This window comes from Salmo salar, chromosome ssa01 (assembly GCF_905237065.1).
Source record: "Salmo salar chromosome ssa01, Ssal_v3.1, whole genome shotgun sequence".
In the NCBI taxonomy this organism is placed as follows: domain Eukaryota; kingdom Metazoa; phylum Chordata; class Actinopteri; order Salmoniformes; family Salmonidae; genus Salmo; species Salmo salar.
This window is the reverse complement of record NC_059442.1, coordinates 71,252,911-71,275,812: the sequence shown is the minus strand read 5'-3', so window position 1 is coordinate 71,275,812 and position 22,902 is coordinate 71,252,911. Positions and strand designations below refer to the sequence as shown.

The 22,902-nt window shown below is 41.3% G+C and overlaps 1 protein-coding gene across 2 annotated transcripts in view; it reads right to left on the bottom strand.

Moving 5' to 3' along the window:
- LOC106607954 (inactive phospholipase D5) overlaps positions 1-22,550 on the bottom strand; it is a 62,039-nt gene extending 39,489 nt beyond the window's left edge. Inside the window, exon 1 of one of the 2 annotated variants that reach the window (XM_045721751.1) lies at positions 22,159-22,550. In XM_045721751.1, coding sequence (XP_045577707.1) covers positions 22,159-22,164 — 6 coding nt within the window. In that variant the 5' untranslated portion in view covers positions 22,165-22,550. The remainder of the gene's footprint in view (positions 1-22,158) is intronic. The other variant, XM_014205498.2, reaches the window with a different exon arrangement.
- Positions 22,551-22,902: the final 352 nt, after the last annotated feature.

Here is a 22,902-nt window from a genome sequence, read left to right as displayed (position 1 = left end):
ACTAAAGTGGACTCTAAACATTGGAGAACCTCTGTAGAGAATGAAGCCCCATGGCGTGGTCGCATTGTTTCATGAACATTTGAACATCCAGTCTTGTTTTCAAGGCAAGTCAAGTATCTGTCAGGCACTGCTGTGACCAGAGATTGTTTCGAGGGCAAGCCCAGTATCTATGTAAGCCACTGCTGTGACCAGAGATTGTTTCGAGGCAAGCCAAGTATCTGTAAGCCACTGCTGTGACCAGAGATTTTTTCGAGGCAAGCCAAGTATCTGTAAGCCACTGCTGTTACCAGAGATTGTTTCGAGGCAAGCCAAGTATCTATAAGTCATTTTCCATTCCATTTGTACTCGCTGAAAATTTTATTACAGAATAGATGAACAGCTGGAGCGTTTGCCTGTTGACTTCAGCCATTGACTTCAGCCTACATACAGTACAATAGTTGGAAAACGCTGTCCCTTAAACACTTTAGCATGTATACAGCTATACAGCTTATGCCCCCAACAAACCAGATTTGTCTTTCTTTCAGCATATACTTCAAGTGTTGAGTTGTACTGATCTAAAATGACAGGGCCTGACAATCAGGGATTTATGGTTGGTTTCATAGAAGTTACAATCTAAATGTGCTTCCCTTGGGTCGGTCATATTTATAACAAGATAATTGCATTAACTAAAAATCAGAAATACATGTTTTAATCCATACTTGGCTCTCAGCAGTGATTAACAGATGGCTGCACACCTCTTCTGTGCGGGTTCAGTAACCTACAACATTCCTTCATCAAGTCCCAGAGATCTCTAAGCACTCAGTTTTAACCTCTACCCACCCACAAGGTTGGTCTACCACATTCCCTGTACCAGCCTCATCTTCAGAATACCTAGAAACCAAACACACGCACATCCAGGGATACAACTTGTAACGGAAAGGGCAGGGGAAATTACATTATGTAAATATTAAACTGTGTAAGAAAAAGTAGTTATACACTTGTGTTACACATAAGTGTTCAAGAAGGTAAAACAGGAAAAGCAATGACAACTGCCAACACTGACTTAGATTGGAAATATTACTCTGGGCTTTAGCTAAAGTCAGGTTTTTCCAATTGTGACTTCTTTGTAAACACACCTTACTTTCCCATTAAAAAAAGACAATGATTGATCTTTTTCTGAGGAACATCTAATCGAAGAGGAGGATTTCTTATCAAACTTGGAATGTTGTACAGACAAGCAAGAAGCAGAGTATAACTATATACCACACTCAATTTCCCATCTGTACTCTTGTGAGAGGATCTTCCCTCCTAATTTATTATGGAAAGTCGAGGCCTACAGCACTTCTTGACATCTAACAGCTTGGTACTTGTTAAAGAACAGGGCCCGGTTTTCCGATAGCGATGGAATTTAGGTTGACAAGTATTTTAAAGATGCATCTTTCCTACAATGTCACATGCGTTCCCGATTTTTTTTAAAGAAAGATATCTGATTGATGGCACTGTATGTGCAATCTTATAGATGCTCTTTCTTGAATTACAAATAAATACCTCTGAGTTTCTTTATGTCTCTGAAGGTTGGTGCTAAATCCGCTTCCTGAATAATGTTTAAAAGATATCACATTTTTCAAACTTTTCCCTTTAACAAGTACAAATGGCTTCTCTATCCAACATTAACAGTGACATCTTCAGATCTTGCACCTCTCCAAAGGTGTAACTAAAACAAAGAGAAGTGGAATAAGTTAAAGGAAAAGGAATTCGAGTAGTTTTACTTCACCTAAGGTAGTGGGATAGCTACAGTAAGAAATAGTGAGGTGTACTGTATATCTATCAAACAATGGATATTGCAGTATATGGCTTTATTTGATATACTACTTAAAAGTTATTACATTAAGAAGAGTAATTAAATTATCCAGTGGATATGAAATTATGTTGTACCAAGAACAAAGGGAGGGCCCTCCGTTGGGTGAGCCCACAGGAAAATCTTCATATATGTTCTTGTATACATGTTATGTAATTGTCAATGGTGTGCGTACTGGGAGCGGAGTCAGGTGCAGGAGAGCAGAGAGTTGTGAACAGGCGCACACTTTATTGAGGCAGGAGAAACCAACAGACGGACGCCACTGTGTCAAAACCTCCAGCTAAATGGCAAAAGTGCAAAACGCGCAAACAGTCACAATAATTATGTTCAAACAAATAAACATACTTCGTGACAAAACACGGAATAAACAAACACCAGTCTAGCGTGTCAAAATTGACACGAAGACATGAGGGGGAACAGAGGAATAAATACATGTAGTGTGATTGGGGAATGAAAACCAGGTGTGCAGGGAACAAGACAAAACAAATGGATAAATGAAAAATGGAGCGGCGATGGCTAGAAAGACGGTGACGTCGACCGCCGAACGCCGCTCGAACAAGGAGAGGGACCGACTTCGGCGGAAGTCGTGACAGTAAAGCACCAACATACAGTACATACATGTTGTTTCAAAGCAACACACAAGAGATCATACCCTAGGGGCATCATTTGAAAGATCAACACAACTTCCTAATACACCGAAGCATGGTATATGCTGAAGTCTGTAACAGTTTTGCTAAGGTTGACTGTACATCAACAATATAGGCAGTAATCGACCCAATTTAAATCAGCCTCATTTATCAAGCATTCAAGTGGGATCAATTTATTGGTACACTAATTCACAGTGAAATTGATCAAACTTAAGCAAACAATCTGTATTCATGATATTGAATTGATAGATTAGGATTGCCCCTAGAATGGAGTTCAAGGACTTTTAAATTGTTTCAGTTAAGTTCCATATAACTGCTGCAGCCACTGGAACAAACCTAAAATAAATTATTGAAACAATTTTCAATAATTAATAATTATATAACATACTTATTTACAAGCACAACGATTTACAACATTTGTGTCATTGAACTATTCCCCAGACTACTAATATATATATATATATATATATATATATATATATATATATATATAATATAAGATCTCTCATCACCTGATGTTGCACTGTGTCTTCGGTGTGCATATTTCTGACACCTGCAACAAAGTGCTGGCAAACGCACCACCTAGTCCAAACAGTGTCTGGTTCCTCAGTTTCCTGGCTCCTGTCTTCTTAATCACTGTCTTTCTACCGCTATGCCCATCACACAGTGTTGTTCACTACGGTACGGTGCCTCCTCTTTAAATGACAGTGTGTAGGTCCCCTGAGCCATTGAGTCAGGCCAGGACAGTGTGTCCTGTCAGCCGGATGAGTCTCTGCACATACTCAGCACATCAAGGCTAAGCACTCTGGGATGTATGGTCTTTCGCTGGACACGCTCACTCCTTTTCCATTTCCAAAGTGAAGGACAGACTGTATTCATGTTGGCTGATGGCCCAGACAAGATACTTACAGTGAAAATGGTACCATTTTTCCATGGCCCTGATATTTCCATTCAAGTTGTGTTGGTTTAGAATTAATAATTTGTTATACTGGTTTGGTTTTGTCCAGAGGCTGGTTAAAAGCCTCTCAGAGGAATGTGTGACACCATGAGACAACAGTGTGACACAACAGTGCGAAAACAGTGCGACTTCAGAAATGTTGCAGATCCCCAGGTACCCCAGGACCAAGATTGACATGGAAATTCAACTAAGGAACAAGCAAATGGCAATATCAGATTCATATAGCCTACATACTGTATAGGCTACTGCAAACTGATCCTCACATTAACATAGTGCCCATAACTCTTTTGACACATTTGATCCTGTAAAGTCAGAACTGTGAATTAATGATAATGAGTTGGGCTTAGAGCTTGGCAAACAAGTCCAGCCAGCTTTATGATAGCTGTATTGGTGCGGAGGCTGTCTGGCTATATGCCAGATATTTCAGTTTCATTCTGACGGCCAGTCACATAACTGAACCAATCAATGGAACCTGGATCTCATCTGTCATGAAGACAAGCAGATAGGAGGTGACGGGATGGAATATCAAGGGGAAGTTTGGTTTCAAGGAAAAGTAGCCCAATCAGCTCTGACACAAATGATAGTAACAGCTTAGTTGAAGAGGGCTGATTTGGAGGGAGAAAACCCACTTAAAAAAAAATCCTATTCTTAAAAGTGCCATGTTAGCCTCCATTTCAGCATGCACTTTGTAAGCCTACACATCTGATGATATAATCTACAATCACTGGTACACCATCATATGGTAAGATTGGCTGTGGTCAGGCTTATCTGCCAACAGTTAGCATTAGCAGAATTATTGTCACTCAATTTACAGTTTATCCTAGATACCCAACTCACTGTTTCTTTCCTAATGTAATATCACCACTTAAACAAGAGACAAGCCAAGTCTCAATCTGTTGGCAATTTGTGCAGAGGCATTACTGCTGCAACATTCATCAATACCCAATCAGCGGGGGATTGCCATCAATTCATTCCATCGGGACTGGGCCTAAAGGTTAGCGCTGATTGCTGCCAGAATTATCATTACTCCAGTCTGCATTATGAGAAGTAATTTACTATTTCAATACTAACATGCTATGGAAAATGTTTTGCCTGCCACATGGTCTAGGTCAGTATCTATCTAATTTACAGTACCAGTCAAAAGTTTGGACACACCTACTCATTCAAGGGTTTTTCTTAAATTTGTACTATTTTATACATTGTAGTCATCAAAACTATGTAATAACACATAAGGAATCTTGTACTAACCAAAACAGTGTTACATTCAAAATATATTTTAGATTCTTCAAAGTAGCCACCCGTTGCCTTGATGACAGCTTTGCACACTCTTGGCATTCTCTCAACCAGCTTCACCTGGAATGCTTTTCCAACAGTCTTAAAGGAGTTCGCAATATGCTGAGCACTTGTTGGCTACTTTTCCTTCACTCTGTGGTCCAACTCATCCCAAACCATCTCAGTTGGGTTGAGGTCAGGTTCTTGTGGCCAGGTCATCTGATGCAGCACTCCATCACTCTCCTTCTTGGTAAAATAGCCCTTACAAAGCTTGGAGTTGGGTCATTGTCCTGTTGAAAAACAAATAGTCCCACTAAACACAAACAAGATGGGATTGCATATCACTGCAGAATGCTGTGGTAGCCATGCTGGTTAAGTGTGCCTGGAATTCTAAATAAATCACTGACAGTGTCACCAGCAAAGCACCATCACACCACCTCCTCCATGCTTCACGGTGGGAACCACACATAGGGAGATAATCCGTTCACCTACTCTGCATCTCACAAAGAGATGGCGGTTGGAACCAAAAATCTTGGCTTGTGAATGTATTCACCCCCTTGGCATTTTTCCTATTTTGTTGCCTTACAACCTGGAATTAAAATGGATTTTGGGGGGTTTGTATAATTTCATTTACACAAAATGCCTACCAATTTGAAGATTAAAAATATTTTTATTCTGAAACAAACAACAAATAAGACAAAAAAACAGAACTTGAGCGTGCATAACTATTTACCCCTCCATAGTCAATACTTTGTAGAGCCACCTTTTGCAGCAATTACAGCTGCAAGTCTCTTGGGGTATGTCTCTATGAGCTTGGCACATCTAGCCACTGGGATTTTTGCCCATTCTTCAAGGCAAAACTGCTTCAGCTCCTTCAAGTTGGATGGGTTCTACTGGTGTACAGCAATCGTTAAGTCATACCACAGATTCTCAATTGGATTGAGGTCTGGGCTTTGACTAGGCCATTCCAAGACATTTAAATGTTTCCCATTAAATCACTCAAGTGTTGCTTTAGCAGTATGCTTCGGGTCATTGTCCTGCTGGAAGGTGAACCTCCATCCCTGTCTCAAATCTCTGGAAGACTAAAACAGGTTTCCCTCAAGAATTTCCCTGTATTTAGCGTCATCCATCATTCCTTCAATTCTGGCCAGTTTCCCAGTCCCTGCCAATGAAAAACATCCCCACAGCATGATGCTGCCACCACCATGCTTCACTGTGGGGATGGTGCTCTTGGGGTGATGAGAGGTGTTGGGTTTTCGCCAGACATAGCATTTTCCTTGATGGCCAAAAAGCTCAATTTTAGTCTCATCTGACTAGAGTACTTTCTTCCATATGTTTGGGGAGTCTCCCACATGCCTTTTGGCGAACACCAAACATGTTTGCTTATTGTTTTCTGGCCACTCTTCCGTAAAGCCCAGCTCTGTGGAGTGTAGGGCTTAAAGTGGTCCTATGGACAGATACTCCAATCTCCGCTGTGGAGCTTTGCAGCTCCTTCAGGGTTATCCTTGGTCTCTTTGCTGCCTCTCTGATTAATGCCCTCCTTGCCTGGTCCATGAGTTTTGGTGGCGGCCCTCTCTTGGCAGGTTTGTTGTGGTGCCCTATTCTTTCCATTTTTTAATAATGGATTTAATGGTGCTCCGTGGGATGTTCAAAGTTACTTGAACTCAGTGAAGCACTTATTTGGGCTGCAATCTGAGGTACAGTTAACTCTAATGAACTTATCCTCTGCAGCAGAGATAACTCTGGGTCTTCCTTTCCTGTGGCGGTACTCATAAGAGCCAGTTTCATCATAGCGTTTGATGGTTTTTGCAACTGCAGTTTAAGAAACTTTCAAAGTTCTTGTCTTAAAGTAGTGATGGACTGTTGTTTCTCTTTGCTTATTTGAACTGTTCTTGCCATAATATGGACTTGGTTTTTTACCAAATAGGGCTATCTTCTGTATACCACCCCTACCTTTGTCTGATTGGCTCAAACGTATTATGAAGGAAAGAAATTCCACAAATTAACTAACAAGGCACACCTGTTAATTTAAATGTATTCCAGGTGATTACCTCATGAAGCTGGTTGAGAGAATGCCAAGAGTGTGCAAAGCTGTCATCATGGCAAAGGGTGGCTACTTTGAAGAATCTCAAATATAAAAACACTTTTTTGGTGTGTTATTTCATAGTTCTGATGTCTTCACTATTATTCTACAATGTAGAAAACAGTACAAATAAAGAAAAACCTTAGAATGAGTACGTGTGTCCAAACCTTTGACTGGTATTGTATGTCTGGGCTCGGAGGTAGACAGGCTTGAGCTAGCTACATGCCAGTGACTGACAAATGTGTTTTTAGGTTTTATTTATTCGCACCAAAGAAAAGAAGTGGAAGCCAAACAGATCAAAATCTGGTAAAAAAAAAGGTGTGGAGTTGAAAGTACAAAAGGTCTTAAATGAAAACCACACCAGAAATATAAGCACAAAAAATCTGTTAAACAAAACACATTAATGATACTTGTACATGATATACTCAGTAAGAAAAGTGTGCTGCATGGGTTCCAACAGGAGGAGCTTTGCTGTCTGTGATTGGTTATTGGCACCCATGTCACCCACTGATTAATGCTGCTGCCAATCACACAATGGAGTGATGGGTGTTTAAATGGTATAGAGTTTAGCTCTAATGGTTCCTTGACTTTAACATGTTCAATTGCACCAACCTGAGTTATCACCAGAGTGGATCTTTATGTGGAATCTCCTAAAGGAACTTCAACATTGGAAATGTGAGGTGAGGACGCTAATGATTGTGATCAACAATCAATAGTAACTATTCAATATCAATGCTCTCCTTTTCAATGCCAGTCAAGCAGTCAAGTTGATCATTGACGAGGTCCTCTTCCCTGTTCTTACCTCCATCACACAGAAAGGTCAGAATACAAACGCTGCCGTTCGCCTTGGAACTCGGCTGACCTCCCCACTATTAAAGGCCCAGTGCACTACTTTTGTCATTATTGTTATTTTATATATATTTTAAATTCATATTTTATATTCATATTTTTCAGGGGGTGCTGCAGCACCCTTAGCACCTCTACTTCCAGCGGCTGTGCCTCTCTCTCCTCTGTCTCTCAGAGTGGTAGCTGGTAAAGATTGCGTCTACTATAGTCTGAAGGACTGGGAACCGCTCCCTGCCTTCTATGGCAGCTCAGCCCATTAATTACAGCCAGGGCCCTCCTGATCAATAAGTCAATTAAGCCTCCATTAGAGCGACATGAGAGCTGAGGCCTCCAGACACCTACTAATACCAGATGGGAGCAAACTTCCCCACATTCCTGTGAAGCATCAGCCTGGGACTTTAATGACCAGAGGACAGCTGGTGCAGAACGAACACCATGATGATAGGAAAATTGCGATGGGAATTCCAGAACTGCTGCACTGACAGAAAAACAGCCATTTTCCTCAAGAAAAGCGATCAGTTAAATACTGTGTCAGAGGACTCTGCTGCCTGTCAGAATAGAAAAGCCTTGAACACTTCAAATACAAAAGTAGGCAAAACAAACGAATGTATGCTGGTGCAGAAACATCAGTTTTAGCAGCTGCAATAGGCTACCACTGTTCTCCATTTACAGTAGAAGTAGTATATTTTTTGCAGACTCCTCCGGTTCTTCTAATGTTGCTTCTTGCTTCCTGCCTCAGCCCTCTCTGCATATCTGTAGAGTATCATATTGCCATGGGCAGGTCACTATCCACTATCAACCTCTCTCCGTAGGGACCATCTTTACTGTGGAATCAGCACGATTTACAATTGCACTGCCAGGACTGATCTGTGTCTGGTTTAGAGGGGGTGTAAACTCCCATCAGGACTGTTCTAAGCCGCATACTTAAAAGCCAGACTCCGACAGACTCTGCAAGCTAAATAACTTTCATTAAAGCTTTGCCAATAGGAACAAGTGTGCTTATCTCTTGACAAGCCACAGGCAAAAATCATTCATTAAGGAGGAGGTAAAAACAATGAGCAAATGTTTTGACTTCAGGGGAGATTCCAGGATATGACTGGGTTTAATTATTTGGTCTTTGTTTCAAGCAGGGTTTTTGTCTGTAAAGAACATAATCAGCGGATCGTGTAACCGGAGGTATTGTTATTAATCAAAGGAGGATTATCAAAAATATAAACGTAACATGTTGGTCCCATGTTTCATGAACTGAAATAAAAAATCCCAGAAAAGTTCCATATGCACACAAGCTTATTTCTCACAAATGTTGTGCGTAAATTTGTTACCATCCCTGTTAGTGAGCATTTCTCCTTTGCCTAGATAATCCATCCATCTGACAGGTGTGGCATATCAGGAAGATGATTAAACAGCATGATCATTACACAGGTGTACCTTGTGCCGGGGAAACAACACAATGCCATAGATGTCTCAAGTTCTGAGGGAGCGTGCAATTGGCAACCAGAGCTGTTGCCAGAAGAAATAATGTTAATTTTCTCTAGAGTATTTGGACAAACTGTCAGAAACCGTCTCAGGGAAGCTTATCTCCATGCTCGTTGTCCTCACCAGGGTCTTGACCTGACTGCAGTTCGGCATCGTAACCGAAATCAGTTGGCAAATGCTCACCTTCGATGGCCACTGGCATGCTGGAGAAGTGTGCTCTTCATGGATGAATTCCGGTTTCAATTGTAAGGGACAAATGGCAGACCATGTGTATGGCGTTGTGTGGGCGAGCGGATTACTCATGTCAATGTTGGGAACAGAGTGCCCCATGGTGGCATTGGGGTTATGGTATGGGCAGGCATATACTACAGACATCGAACACAATTGCATTTTATTGTTAGCAATTTGAATGCACAGCGATACCGTGACGAGTTCCTGAGGCCCATTGTCATGCCATTCTTTCGCCGCCATCACCTCATGTTTCAGCATGTTCATGCACGGCCCCATGTCGCAAGGATCTGTACACAATTCCTGGAAGCTGAAAATGTCCCAGTTCTTCCCATGGCCTGTATACTCACCAGACATGTAACCCATTGAGCATGTTTGGGATGCTCTAGATTGACGTGTGAGACAGCGTGTTCCAGTTCCCGCCAATATCCAGCAACTTCGCACAGCCATTGAAGAGGAGTGGGACAGCATTCCACAGGCCACAATCAACAGCCTGATAAACTCTATGCGAAGGAGATGATACTGACTGCTTTTCTGATCCATGCCCCTACCTTGTTTTAAGATATCTATGACCAACAGATGCATATCTGTATTCCCAGTAATGTGAAATCCATAGATTAGGGCCTAATTCATTTATTTCAATTTCCTTATATGAACTGTAACTCTGCAGAATCATAGAAATTGTTGCGTTTTGCATTCATATTTTTGTTCAGTGTATAATTGCAGTATTGTGTTTCATGGGGAAAGCCTCAGCATAGGGCAAATAAAATAGGTCCACACCACTGGAGGACTCCACCGCAGATATGAACATTATATATTGATGAAGACCATAAACCAATTTGGAAGTTACCAACAGGGGAGAATTCAGAGAGAAAAAGCCATCTAATAACAGGAACAAGGACATTATTCTGGTCCCAGCATTATAATAATTGTATTACATCAAAGCAAATATTTGTCAAGGTCAACTTTGGGAGATGAGGGAGCATTGCTAGAAGAAAAAAGAACACCAACACTTAGTAGTGAGAGTTCAGATAGCTGTTTTTCATCAGGAGAACTGATTGAGTGTGTGATGACGTGACAATGCATCTCTCAGCCATCAAGCCTGCGACAATGACAGGACAGCAGCGGCCACACCAATATGACATGTCTCCGCCAGCTTAATGAGCTGCCTGGGAGGCAGACAAGGAGACAGGGTAGACGTAGAACACACTGTTACCTGAGAATACTCCTCAATGCAACACATACTGGCGATAGCTAGCTAACCGCTGGTGTTGACATCAAATTGGGTTACACTAGTTAGCTATTAGCAATGGATTATCTTTAAGATGATAGGTATGCATACTGTGTATATATACATATATATATATACATACACACACAGTATATATTCTGATTCGGACTGCTTGATTTATCTCCTACAATGCTAAACCTTGAAGCAATTAGACATTGGCTTAATGAAAATGTATTGAGTGAAATGTTGTGTCAATTCTGCAACACTGATGACATTTGACAGTTCATTTGTTATACTTTTGCTATTAAGCAATCAGTGTGACAGATACAACCTACCTGCATTAGGAAAACGGATTATGTTTGTGTCTATTTGTGTGTGTGTGTGTGTGTGTGTGTGTGTGTGTGTGTGTGTGTGTGTGTGTGTGTGTGTGTGTGTGTGTGTGTGTGTGTGTGTGTGTGTGTGTGTGTGTGTCTTTGTGTGTGTGTGTGTGTGTGTGTCTTTGTGTTTGCAAGTGTGACATGAAATATTGTAAATGACTGCAAAATGTATATATATTTTTTCCAGTAATGGAGAAACAGATGGGTAAAACGCTCTGCCAGACGATCAGAAATTCAGTTTCCCACATAAAATATACTATAGTATACTAAGGTATAAATAGTATAGTATTCACTGTAGTGTTTTGCGGACTTTCCTGTAGTATTCACTGTAGTATTTACTGTAGTATTTACAGTTAACTATAGTATAGTATAGTATATTAAATACTGTAGTAAAATAACTGTAGTATATACTAAAGCAATTAATGTAGTTTTTTTGCAGTGTTTTTGCGGACTGTTACTGTACTATTTACTATAGTGTTTTATTATCTTTGGCATAGAATTGGAGAAAACCTACTGGATAAATTCTAAGAGAGAACATTTTCAATAACCTGCAGGTAGTTAGGACTTGGGTCTGAACAGATAGTTCAGAGCTTCTGCTCTTTTCTATAACCTGTAGGTAACACAGTATGGTCTGTACTTGGCATGCAGGTTTCTCACTCTACTGAAATTTACAGAATGGGTACCTGGAGGGAAATGGGGGAGGGTCATGCTTTTTCAATTTCAGTCAAGGAGAGGGTTAAGTATTTTTTAAATCTAGTCCAGGGAAGGGTCATGTAATTTATAATTGATGAAATTCCAATATTTCTAAGTGTTTTAGAATTAGTTGCTTATTATGCTATATGTGACTCATTTCAGGAAGCTAGGCGTATGTCGCTACTTCATAGGAGCGACATTTGAATGTAAACATTTAATTTTTTATCAAAATGTGTTTTTTGGCAGAAATGCCTTCTGGAACATTTGATGTGCCATAATAAAAATGTTGTATTCCATCCATAAATACAAATAAAATTATGAAATTACGAGCCTAGTTGGTTTAGCCACGGAAAAAGACAAGAACCCTCCCGCTAGCCGTAATTGGTTGAGATAATGGATGGGCTGGACATGACAGGAGATGTGTTTGGATTGGTCTGCCATGTAGCACGCTTCTGTCTATAATGTGAGCTGTTCAGTATGTGTTGACAGTCCTTTCTACCGCGCCGTTTTTGAAAGATATAACATTAGCCATCGAGAACTACAAAAGTTTTGCTACTTTTCTCAACAACATTGATTCCCTAAATTTAGCAGGCGCTATCGACAGATCAGTTGGAAAAAGTGATGGGCTACTTTCTGCACACGCCACGGTCAGTGTGAAACGGAGTGACTTGACACAACACTGGCCAAACAAGACATAGCTACAAACAAGTTCAATTAGTTAAATGGTCCCAGTCTGCTATGAAGCATTCAACCATGTATGCAGGTAAGCAGCTACATTTTCAGATATAAGTTTCACATTTTGTCAGAAAGTAGTTTTTATTGCAAGTTAAAGCGTACTGTTAGTTAGCTAGCAAACATTAGCTTGCTGTCTCACTAGCTAACGTTACATGTATGCATGGGCGCAAATTTGATTTTAGAAGTGGGGGGACATAATGTTTTTTTATTTATATATTTTTTAATCCAGTCAGATAAACACTCCAAACAGCCTATCCGACCACTCAGAGGCATCCGCATGGTCCTAAAGCACACCGTTGCCTCGTTTTGTATCACATTCCAATGTTACAACTGGGGGGGACAAAAATGCAATTTCAGAATTTCAGACACGTCCACCTCCCTGTCCCCAGTGAATGTTGCACCCCTGCATGTATGATCTGTGTAATGTCTAAACAAAAGACTCCACTTCGACCGGATTATTACATGACCCATCAAATTAGCCAGGTGTGTCTGGGGGTGATTACGGCCATCTATTGTATTTCATGAACATGTGTACATGTCTAGACAACAGTGACCCATCCACTTAGCTAGATGTGTCTGGGGGGTGGTTATAGCATTTCCTTCACATGACCCATCAATTTTGACAAGTGTGTCGGTAAGAGTCATCTAATAATTCTAAAATATTTATAAATTATGTTTTATCTGGACACTTTCTGTTTTTGATATTGAACTATGCAAGTAACCACTTCACTTTACCGTTTACACCTTCTGTATCCTGTGCATGTGACAAATAAACTTTTGCTCCCAGACTGGGACCATTTTATTTGATATAGGGTGTGTTTACCACATGGCCTCACATGTGAATCCTTAAAGAGATGGGTGGGGCTAAGGCTTAAGAGGGTGTGAACGATGCTGAATGGTTGTAGACAAAGAAGCACTCTCCAGTAGGTGTACCAAAATATTCAAGGACCATTTTCTCAAAAGTGAGCTTACCTAGTTTAGCAACTTTCAAAGCAGAATTACTTTCCCATTGTACCTCAACTGCAGTGCATGATATACCATTTTCTAGCTCTGAGTCTCCACTTTTTTCCAATGTAATAAACACCATTTCAAATGTTGCTACATAAGACCGTATCAAGGCGGTCGGTCACATATATCGATGCCCCTCAGCTCTGATTATCCGCTGTGCATGCAATATCAAGTGTGCTTATAGGCTATTTAGTTTAGTCTCAATCAAATGATCCATAGCCTATAGGCTACAAAGTACATGTTCGGAGAAGCACAGACCAAAGTTATATTTCTAAGATAGCTGCTTGGATTGTGTAAATAAAACTAGTCTGCATTACACACTGCAATGGATATTCCAGCCCTGAGTCCCGGCTGCCTAACCAATGGCTGTGCTGTGTAGGTCTACGGTGGCAGTTCAAGAGGAGAGTCAAAGGCTTCTTTGAAAATCTTTTTTGAGTAGACCTAGTCCAACAAATGCACCATCTTGAAGGCCTAGCCCAACAAATGCACCATCTTGAAGGCCTAGTCCAACAAATGCACCATCTTGAAGGCCTAGTCCAACAAATGCACCATCTTGAAGGCCTAGTCCAACAAATGCACCATCTTGAAGGCCTAGCCCAACAAATGCACCATCTTGAAGGCCTAGCCCAACAAATGCACCATCTTGTAGGCCTAGTCCAACAAATGCACCATCTTGAAGGCCTAGTCCAACAAATGCACCATCTTGAAGGCCTAGTCCAACAAATGCACCATCTTGTAGGCCTAGCCCAACAAATGCACCATCTTGAAGGCCTAGCCCAACAAATGCACCATCTTGTAGGCCTAGCCCAACAAATGCACCATCTTGAAGGCCTAGTCCAACAAATGCACCATCTTGAAGGCCTAGTCCAACAAATGCACCATCTTGTAGGCCTAGTCCAACAAATGCACCATCTTGTAGGCCTAGTCCAACAAATGCACCATCTTGTGGAAAGACTAGCCTATATCCTATGTTCTGTTCAGTTTGAGAAGGAGAGCGCGAAGGTGAGGACCGGAGGTCAACTTTAATAGCTTGCTTACTAAAAAACAATATATTTATTGCCCATGATGTACTGTATTTATTAGAGTTATTAACTTCACAATAAGCCAGATTCAAGTAACTTACATTGTGGTGATGAAACATGAAACAGCAGCCACAGCACAATCAATCGGAACTGGACAGCTCATGGTGCTGAAAGTAGGCAAATTCGAGTAGGCATAATTAATTTCAACATCTTCATTTTAATTAGACATAATTACTAACAACAAGAGGGCTTTGTGTTGGAGCCTATTTCTTTCTAATTAAGAAATAAGACAGACAATATTAGGCTATAGACTGCTATATCCATCGATTTTTTTGGGCAATTCCTCCACCCACCATGCACTCTTTAAATAGCCTAACAAGACTCGAATTGAGGGGGTATGAGAGGGTATTTATTAACCGAAAGTAACCGAAAGGTTGCAAGATCGAATCCCAGAGCTGACAAGGTAAAAATCTGTCGTTCTGCCCTTGAACAAGGCAGTTAACACACTGTTCCTAGGCCTTCATTGTAAATAAGAGTTTGTTCTTAACTGACTTGCCTAGTTAAATAAAGGTCAAATAATAAATAAATTTAAAACAATTTAAGAAAATGGCAAAAAAAGATTTGGAAGAAAATAAAAAGGATCAGATTATATAAAGTGATCTATAACAGCACTTTGGTCCGCGATGCCTTCCTTATGCTAGAATCAAGCAGTAAAATACCCGGGAAAGATGTGACTCCGATGCATATGGCAATATCATCGTTTTGTTTCTTTGATATTCAGAGGCTGAGCTACAACCTTCTATAGCCAAGGAGACAAAAAATGTACTTTGTTTGGGAAGTAATCTAATTCTGTCAACATCAATTGATTAAGTTATTCACATTCTGTACAATAGAAGATGTTTAAACACAGACAGCTTTTAGGAAAACACTTGTGACCTTCTCTCGTTGGGTTAAGGCATGGAAGAAGAGTAGCCAACAGTACATTCTTCTGCATTGGTAGGTGAAAAGGTAGGCCTAACATTTGAAATTACCATGCTCAGATTCCTAATGAAGTCTCAGATCTAATTATTTGCAAATAGTGAGTTTGTTGCAAACAAGACACACTGATTTGGCATTGGACAAATATGATAAGATGAACACATAGGCTTATCTCTCTGTCCATTCTTAGCTATTTGTGTGGTATTACTAAAGAGGTAACACTTCACTTGACACCCAGTGTCATAACAAATTATAACACAGTCATAACCATGTCATAATATGTCATAACAACTGACATAACTTGTCATAACCTGTCATAATATGGTCATAACACTGGCCCATATATTTACACCTGCTGTGACATATATTGCGTTATTTTATGGCTGGTTATGACAACTACATAAGAGTGTCAAAACCCACATTTATTCAAATTTGTTTATTCCCTGACAAGAAGTTTCCTTTCATTTGAATGTTTTTTTCTTAAATCCTTTCTTGTGGTAATGAACTATTTAAAGTCAGATTTGTTTCATCATATTTTAAATAACTTGTAGTAAATACCCTTTATGACACTGTCATGAAGCATTATGACCATTCTCTGTCACTTCACTTGGACTAAGAAAATACACTTCATGACACTGTCAAGAAGCATTATGACGATCATAATGCCAGATAGGCCAATCACTACATACCCTGATATCAGTCATCATAAAGAAGAGCATTGGGGTAGGTGCATGTCTGACATCAATGTGTGTGCAATTACAATGATCATTTAACATGGTCAATAAAAAATATATATATACAGTTGAAGTCGGAAGTTTACATACACTTAGGTTGGAGTCATTAAAACTCGTTTTTCAACCACTCCACAAACTATATTTTTGGGAAGTCGGTTAGAACATCTACTTTGTGCATGACATAAGCAATTTTTCAAACAATTGTTTACAGACAGATTATTTCACTTATAATTCACTGTATCACAATTCCAGTGGGTCAGAATTTTACATATACTAAGTTGACTGTGCCTTTAAACAGCTTGGAAAATTCCAGAAAATGATGTCTTGGCTTTAGAAGCTTCTGAGCTAATTGACATAGTTTGAGTCAATTGGAGGTGTACCTGTGGATGTATTTCAAGGCCTACCTTCAAACTCAGTGCCTCTTTGCGTAACATCGTGGGAAAATCAAAAGAAATCAGCCAAGACCTCAGAAAAAAAATTGTAGACCTCCACAACTCTGGTTCATCCTTGGGAGCAATTTCCAAACGCCTGAAGGTACAACGTTCATCTATACAAACAATAGTACACAAGTATAAACACCATGGGACCACACAGCAGTCATACCGCTCAGGAAGGAGACGCGTTCTGTCTCCTAGAGATGAACGTACTTTGGTGCGAAAAGTGCAAATCAATCCCAGAACAACAGCAAAGGACCTTGTGAAGATACTGGAGGAAACAGGTACAAAGGTATCTATATCCACAGTAAAACGAGTCCTATATCGACATAACCTGAAAGGCCGCTCAGCAAGGAAGAAGCCACTGCTCCAAAACTGCCATAAAAAAGCCAGACTACGGTTTGCAACTGCACATGGGGACAAAGATTGTACTTTCTGGAGAAATGTCCTCTGGTCTGATGAAACAAAAATAGAACTGTTTGGCCATAATGACAATCGTTATGTTTGGAGGAAAAAGGGGGAGGCTTGCAAGCCAAAGAACACCATCCCAACCATCCCAACCACCATCCCAACCATGGCAGCATCATGTTGTCGGGGTGCTTTGCTGCAGGAGGGACTGGGGCACTTCACAAAATAGATGGCATCATGAGGAAAGAAAATTATGTGGCTATATTGAAGCAACATCTCAAGACATCAGTCAGGAAGTTAAAGCTTGGTCGCAAATGGGTCTTCCAAACGGACAATGACCCCAAGCATACTTCCAAATTTGTGGCAAAATGGCTTAAGGACAACAAAGTCAAGGTATTGGAGTGGCCTGCACAAAGCACTGACCTCAATCCTATAAAACATTTGTGGGCAGAACTAAAAAAGTGTGTGTAAGCAAGGAGGCCTACAAACCTGACTCAGTTACACCAGCTCTGTCAGGAGGAATGGGCCAAAATTCACCCAACTTATTGTGGGAAGCTTGTGGAAGGCTACCCGAAATGTTTGACCCAAGTTAAACAATTTAAAAGCAATGGTACCAAATACTAATTGAGTGTATGTACATTTCTGACCCACTGGGAATGTGATGAAAGAAATAAAAGCTGAAATAAATCATTCTCTCTACTATTATTCTGACATTTCACATTCTTAAAATAAAGTGGTGATCCTAACTGACCTAAGACAGGGAATTTTTACTAGGATTAAATGTCAGGAATTGTGAAAAACTGAGTTTAAATGTATTTGGCTAAGGTGTATGTAAACTTCTGACTTCAACTGTAACATAACAATACTGTTGACACGTAGATTATGTTGTAATGGAATGTTTTGCCTTGCGTGGTAGGTTTTGTGGGTTTTGACACTCTTCTGTAGGTGTCATAACCAGCCATAAAATAAGTCAATATATGTCATAACAGGTCTAAATATATGTCAAGCGTTCAGGGAGGGTTAAGTTAAAATATATTTTGTTGAAGGGAGGGCCATCCATTTTCATTTCAGAGAGGTCAGATTTTAAGTGAAGTGTTTTTTTGTGGATAATACTGTAGTATTTACTGTAGAATTCTACAGTGAACTACAACATTCTATAGTAAGTACTACACATGATTGAGGGATACTACAGTGTGTAGGATAGTATTCTACTGTATACCACAGTTTACTATAGTAAGTACTGTAGTAAACTGTAGTATTTTTTCATGTGGGTTGGTAGAAGAATAGAGAGAAGCTAGAATATTTGATAAAATAATCACTTCAAGCATCAACCAAGCTATCTCAAAGACAATTCAAAAGCATTTCCCTTTCCCTTTGTATCTAATCATGTTTTTTTTAAATCGGACAGAGCACACACTCCTTAGATCTCATTATCTTTGGAGGGGCACCATTTGTTTTCTCCAGTTAAGGGCCAATTCGGAGGGGGATGATCAATGATGTGTCTCCCAATGCTGCAGTATCAGTGAACCTGCCAGGAATGGTAGCACAGTTGCTGTCCCAGTCCCTCCCTCCTGGAGCCTCTATAGGCTGCAGCCTGCAGTACTGTCTGGGTCATTACAGTCTCACAGAGACCTCAGAGCTCCTGAGACCTGACCATGACGGATCTGTGGTCAGCCCATCCGCTCATCCATCCGCTCATTCATTCCTGAAAAAGATCTCTAGAGCTGTGTGTGACCTAATGCACTTGGGAAGAGGGGTACAGTAGGGTCTATTCCCCTGTGTTAGTTTAGGGAAGTGACATTAGCAATAAAGTAAGATTTTTTTTAAAGCGGCTCTTATGTTGCTGTTGTGATTTTGCCCAAACTGTGAAAGGTTTTTTCCCGCAATTAAAGTTCCTTAAATAGAATACAGTATATATACATTGCATTCATAAAGTATTCCAACCCCTTGACTTTGGCCAGTCAACGACATTCAGAGACTTGTCCCGAAGCCACTCCTGCATTGTCTTGGCTGTGTGCCTATGTTCGTTGTCCTGTTGGAAGGTAAACCTTCACCCCAGTCTGAGATCCTGAGCACTCTGGAGCAGGTTTTCATCAACGATATCTCTTTACTTTGTTCTGTTCATCTTTCCCTCGATTTGCTAGTCTTTCAGTCCCTGCTGCTGAAAAACATCCCCACAGCATGATGCTGCCATCACCATGCTTCACCGTAGGGATGGTGCCAGGTTTCCTCCAGACATGACGCTTGGCATTCAGGCCAAAGAGTTCAATCTTGGTTTCATCAGACCAGAGAATCTTTTTTCTCATGGTCTGAGAGTCTTTTAGGTGCCTTTTGGCAAACTCCAAGCAGGCTGTCATGTGCCTTTTACTGAGGAGAGGCTTCCGTCTGGCCACTCGACCATAAAGGCCTGATTGGTGGAGTGCTGCAGAGATGGTTGTCCTTCTGGAAGGTTCTCCCATCTCCACAGAGGAACTCTGGAGCCCTGTCAAAGTGACCATCGGGTTCTTGGTCACCTCACTGACCAAGGTCCTTCTCCCATGATTGCTCAGTTAGGCCGGGCAGCCAGTTCTAGGAAGTGGTTTGATGGTTCCAAACTTCTTCTATTTAAGAATGATGAAGTCCACTGTGTTCTTGGGGACCTTCAATGTTGGTGAAATTTTTTGGTACCCTTCCCCAGATCTGCTACTCTCGGTGCGCTACGGACAATTCCTTCGACATCATGGCTTGGTTTTTGCACTGACATGCACTGTCAACTGTGGGACCGTAAAAAGACAGGTGTGTGCCTTTCCAAATCATGTCCAATATAAGTGGATGCATGTTAGCTTTAGAGACTGGTACTCAGACTAACATTCCACTCCTTGTTATTGCTTTGGTACATGACATGGAGTACGGGGAGTGGATTAGCTAAAGAGACTGGAACCCAGGTTAGGCGCACGTGGCATCTCGGCAACTTTGAGAAAAAAAACATTATAACCGAGTTGTGCCCGTTATCACACTTGTATCTGCCCTCTCATTGGCTAGAAAGGTCCCACCTGCCTCCTCCCGACTGCCTTCCATTTTTGAAGATATTTATTTTCATTGTTAGAGCAGCCAGTGGAGTATCTGGTCAATATAATGGATAATCTGGTTTCACACATCCCCATGTGCTACATCCCCCCCTCAAACTTACTCAACAGTGGCCCAAGCGTTGAGCTGAGCACAACTGTAGATCCGGGTCACGGCACCACTGTAAAGGACGGCACGTTTAGTGAGTAAGGGTAAGGATGCTGAGGAGTAAGTTTCACACATCCCCATGTGATACACTTACATATTTTACCAGTCGGCAGTATGTGTTATTTCTGAAATAAGATTTAGCAAATGGTACAGAATTCTGTCCAGCGAACCATCTCACAGCTTGAGGTCTGAGAGAACGATATTACAATTTCAGTACGCTTCCCACACACACACACACACACACACACACACACACACACACACACACACACACACACACACACACACACACACACACACACACACAGAAACATGCCATAAATGAACACGGTCTGCCAATGTGTGGGACTAAGATAGAATTTTCTTAGATACAATGTTACTCATACCGTCATTAGAGACTGTAAGCCATAAGTAGCAATGTTATCCTCAAATGATCCCACCAACTCTGTTGCATGAGATGGAGCTACCTGAGTAGACAGTGATTATGTTTCCATGGGTACCACTCCAAGTGCTTTTGTCTCCTCTCTCCTATGGGCTTTCTGCTGGATGAGTTCTGTAAGCTCAATGTGTGTGTGTGCGTACGTGTGTGCGTGAATGTGAATGTTGGCACGCTCTGTGCATAGAGTTCCTGTCTGTGAGTGAAATTTAGAGAGAACCCCCCCCTTCCACTCATCTCCCCAAACACCAGTAGAATAGCAGGACAGTCAGTGTCATATTGGCTGCCTGCTTTAGTTGTCAGACTTTGTTTTGTGCAGCGGGGCTGAAAGAGTGACGGGCGATGCGAAGGACAGTTGCTGCAATTTGCGCCTTCCCTAACCGCTAAGTGAGCTGTGATACCCCCAAAGAGGAGGTTGCCTGTATCCCTGGTCAAACATTGTCAGCATCACAATCCTCAGCATCTCAGATGTGTCAACCGCAATGTGACAACAATATGACAGATGAAAAAATTACTTGAAGCACACAAAATTACAAAAACATTTGCCAAATATGCAAATGAACAGCAATTCCAAATCCTCATGAAAGTTTTCACTCACTAACTGTATAAACATTTTAAATCTCTTTCATGTCATAACTGCATTATGTCATTAATTTAGTGATAGACGCCTTCACAACACAAACTTTCTTTAGTCTTCATCCTCAAGCAAATAACCCAGCACCACAGCAAACCAGCAGCATCTTTAGCAACTCTTTGCTTTCCCCTCAACCATGTACTGTACATCCCAGCCCCCACTCTACCGAAGAGCCCAAATCCCTCACCCATGTTCATTATCTTCATCATTGTCTTCAACTACAACCAATTGTAAAGGACGTCACACTGCTTGCTTAGTGAGGGCCGCTTCCTCCTGATCCGGCTATTATCGAGGCTGGAACGCAGGACATCTGCCTTGCAAACACACGTGACCACCCTCCCGCAATGTCTTATCCAGTCGCGCCACTGAAAAGCTAGCTATTCGGCAGCGCAAGTGGAGACACTTCAGGATGAGGCGTGAGGTCAACAAATCCTCCATCTGCTACACCAGCACATTCACCCAAACAACACAAAGCATCACTCACTCTGGTTCATATAATTACTTCAGACATTGTGCACTGGCAGACCGCCAATTAACCACCTGGATGTGAAGTAGTTCAAGGCAAGCAAAACATACATTTATAACTTTTCGAAACAATCAAACGACTCTCCGCTAAGCAGATCGTATATACTGTAGCATCAAGATCTCAGCGAACAAGATTGTTCACAGGACAAAAACACATTCACCTGTTCTGAATTTCAGTCTCATTGAGAGCTACAACACAGCCACACAATGTCCCATGTAAACGGACACAAATCAAATCAAATGTTTAGCTCACATGAATGTGAGCTAAAAGATGACAAGGCAGCTGGCAACGTGCCCAGTGAAACAGTACAGTAGCTGCTGACGTACAGTAAAGTGTTGACTTCCCCTCAAACTATATGTCACTCTGGGTGAGTAGAGCTCACCTTCATGGTGCATCCCTGTGTCGACAGTGTTCTTCGCAGCACACGTGTGAGTGTGTGTGTAGTTTGTGTGTGTGTCCTGGGCAGGAGCCGCACTCTGTTTCCCACAGGGGAGGGAAAGCTGTCCCCTCACACGCTGCTACTCCTGTTTGCTGGACAGCGTCCAAATGAAAGGTATAATGTAGAGTGAAGAAACAGGATGCTACTGAGTCCTGACATGATGCTATCAATCTCCCCCCTCTCCATTTCTCCCTCTCCTACTTCCTCCCTCTCTCTCCCGTTCTCCCTCTCCTCTCTTTCAATCCCTCTATTCCTCACCCTTCTCCACCCTTTAGTTGGAAACACAGATAGAGAGAGAGATTGGGAAAGATAGATGGTCCATTCTCCTCACCCCTCCTACCCTTTATGATCCACCCCCTCTTCTATTGCATCCAATACAAATCCTCTCCAGCCGCTTCCCCTCCCTCTGTTCAAGCCATACTGAGTGAGAGTCTCAGCCAGTGGCAGACTGGAGAAAATAACACCCCCTGTAGCTGCTCAGTTCTTTTCACACAAAATCAGACACAGGCATTGACACACTGTATAAATTGATACATGCATATGCATGATTAATATTAAGGAGCTCACATGAATCTAAAGGAAATTGTAGCCGACAGGTCTGTACCAGACAAACTATACATCCTCAGCGGGTATTATCCATTATAAACTGTGTGGTTCAAGCCCTGAATGCTGATTGGCTGACAGCCG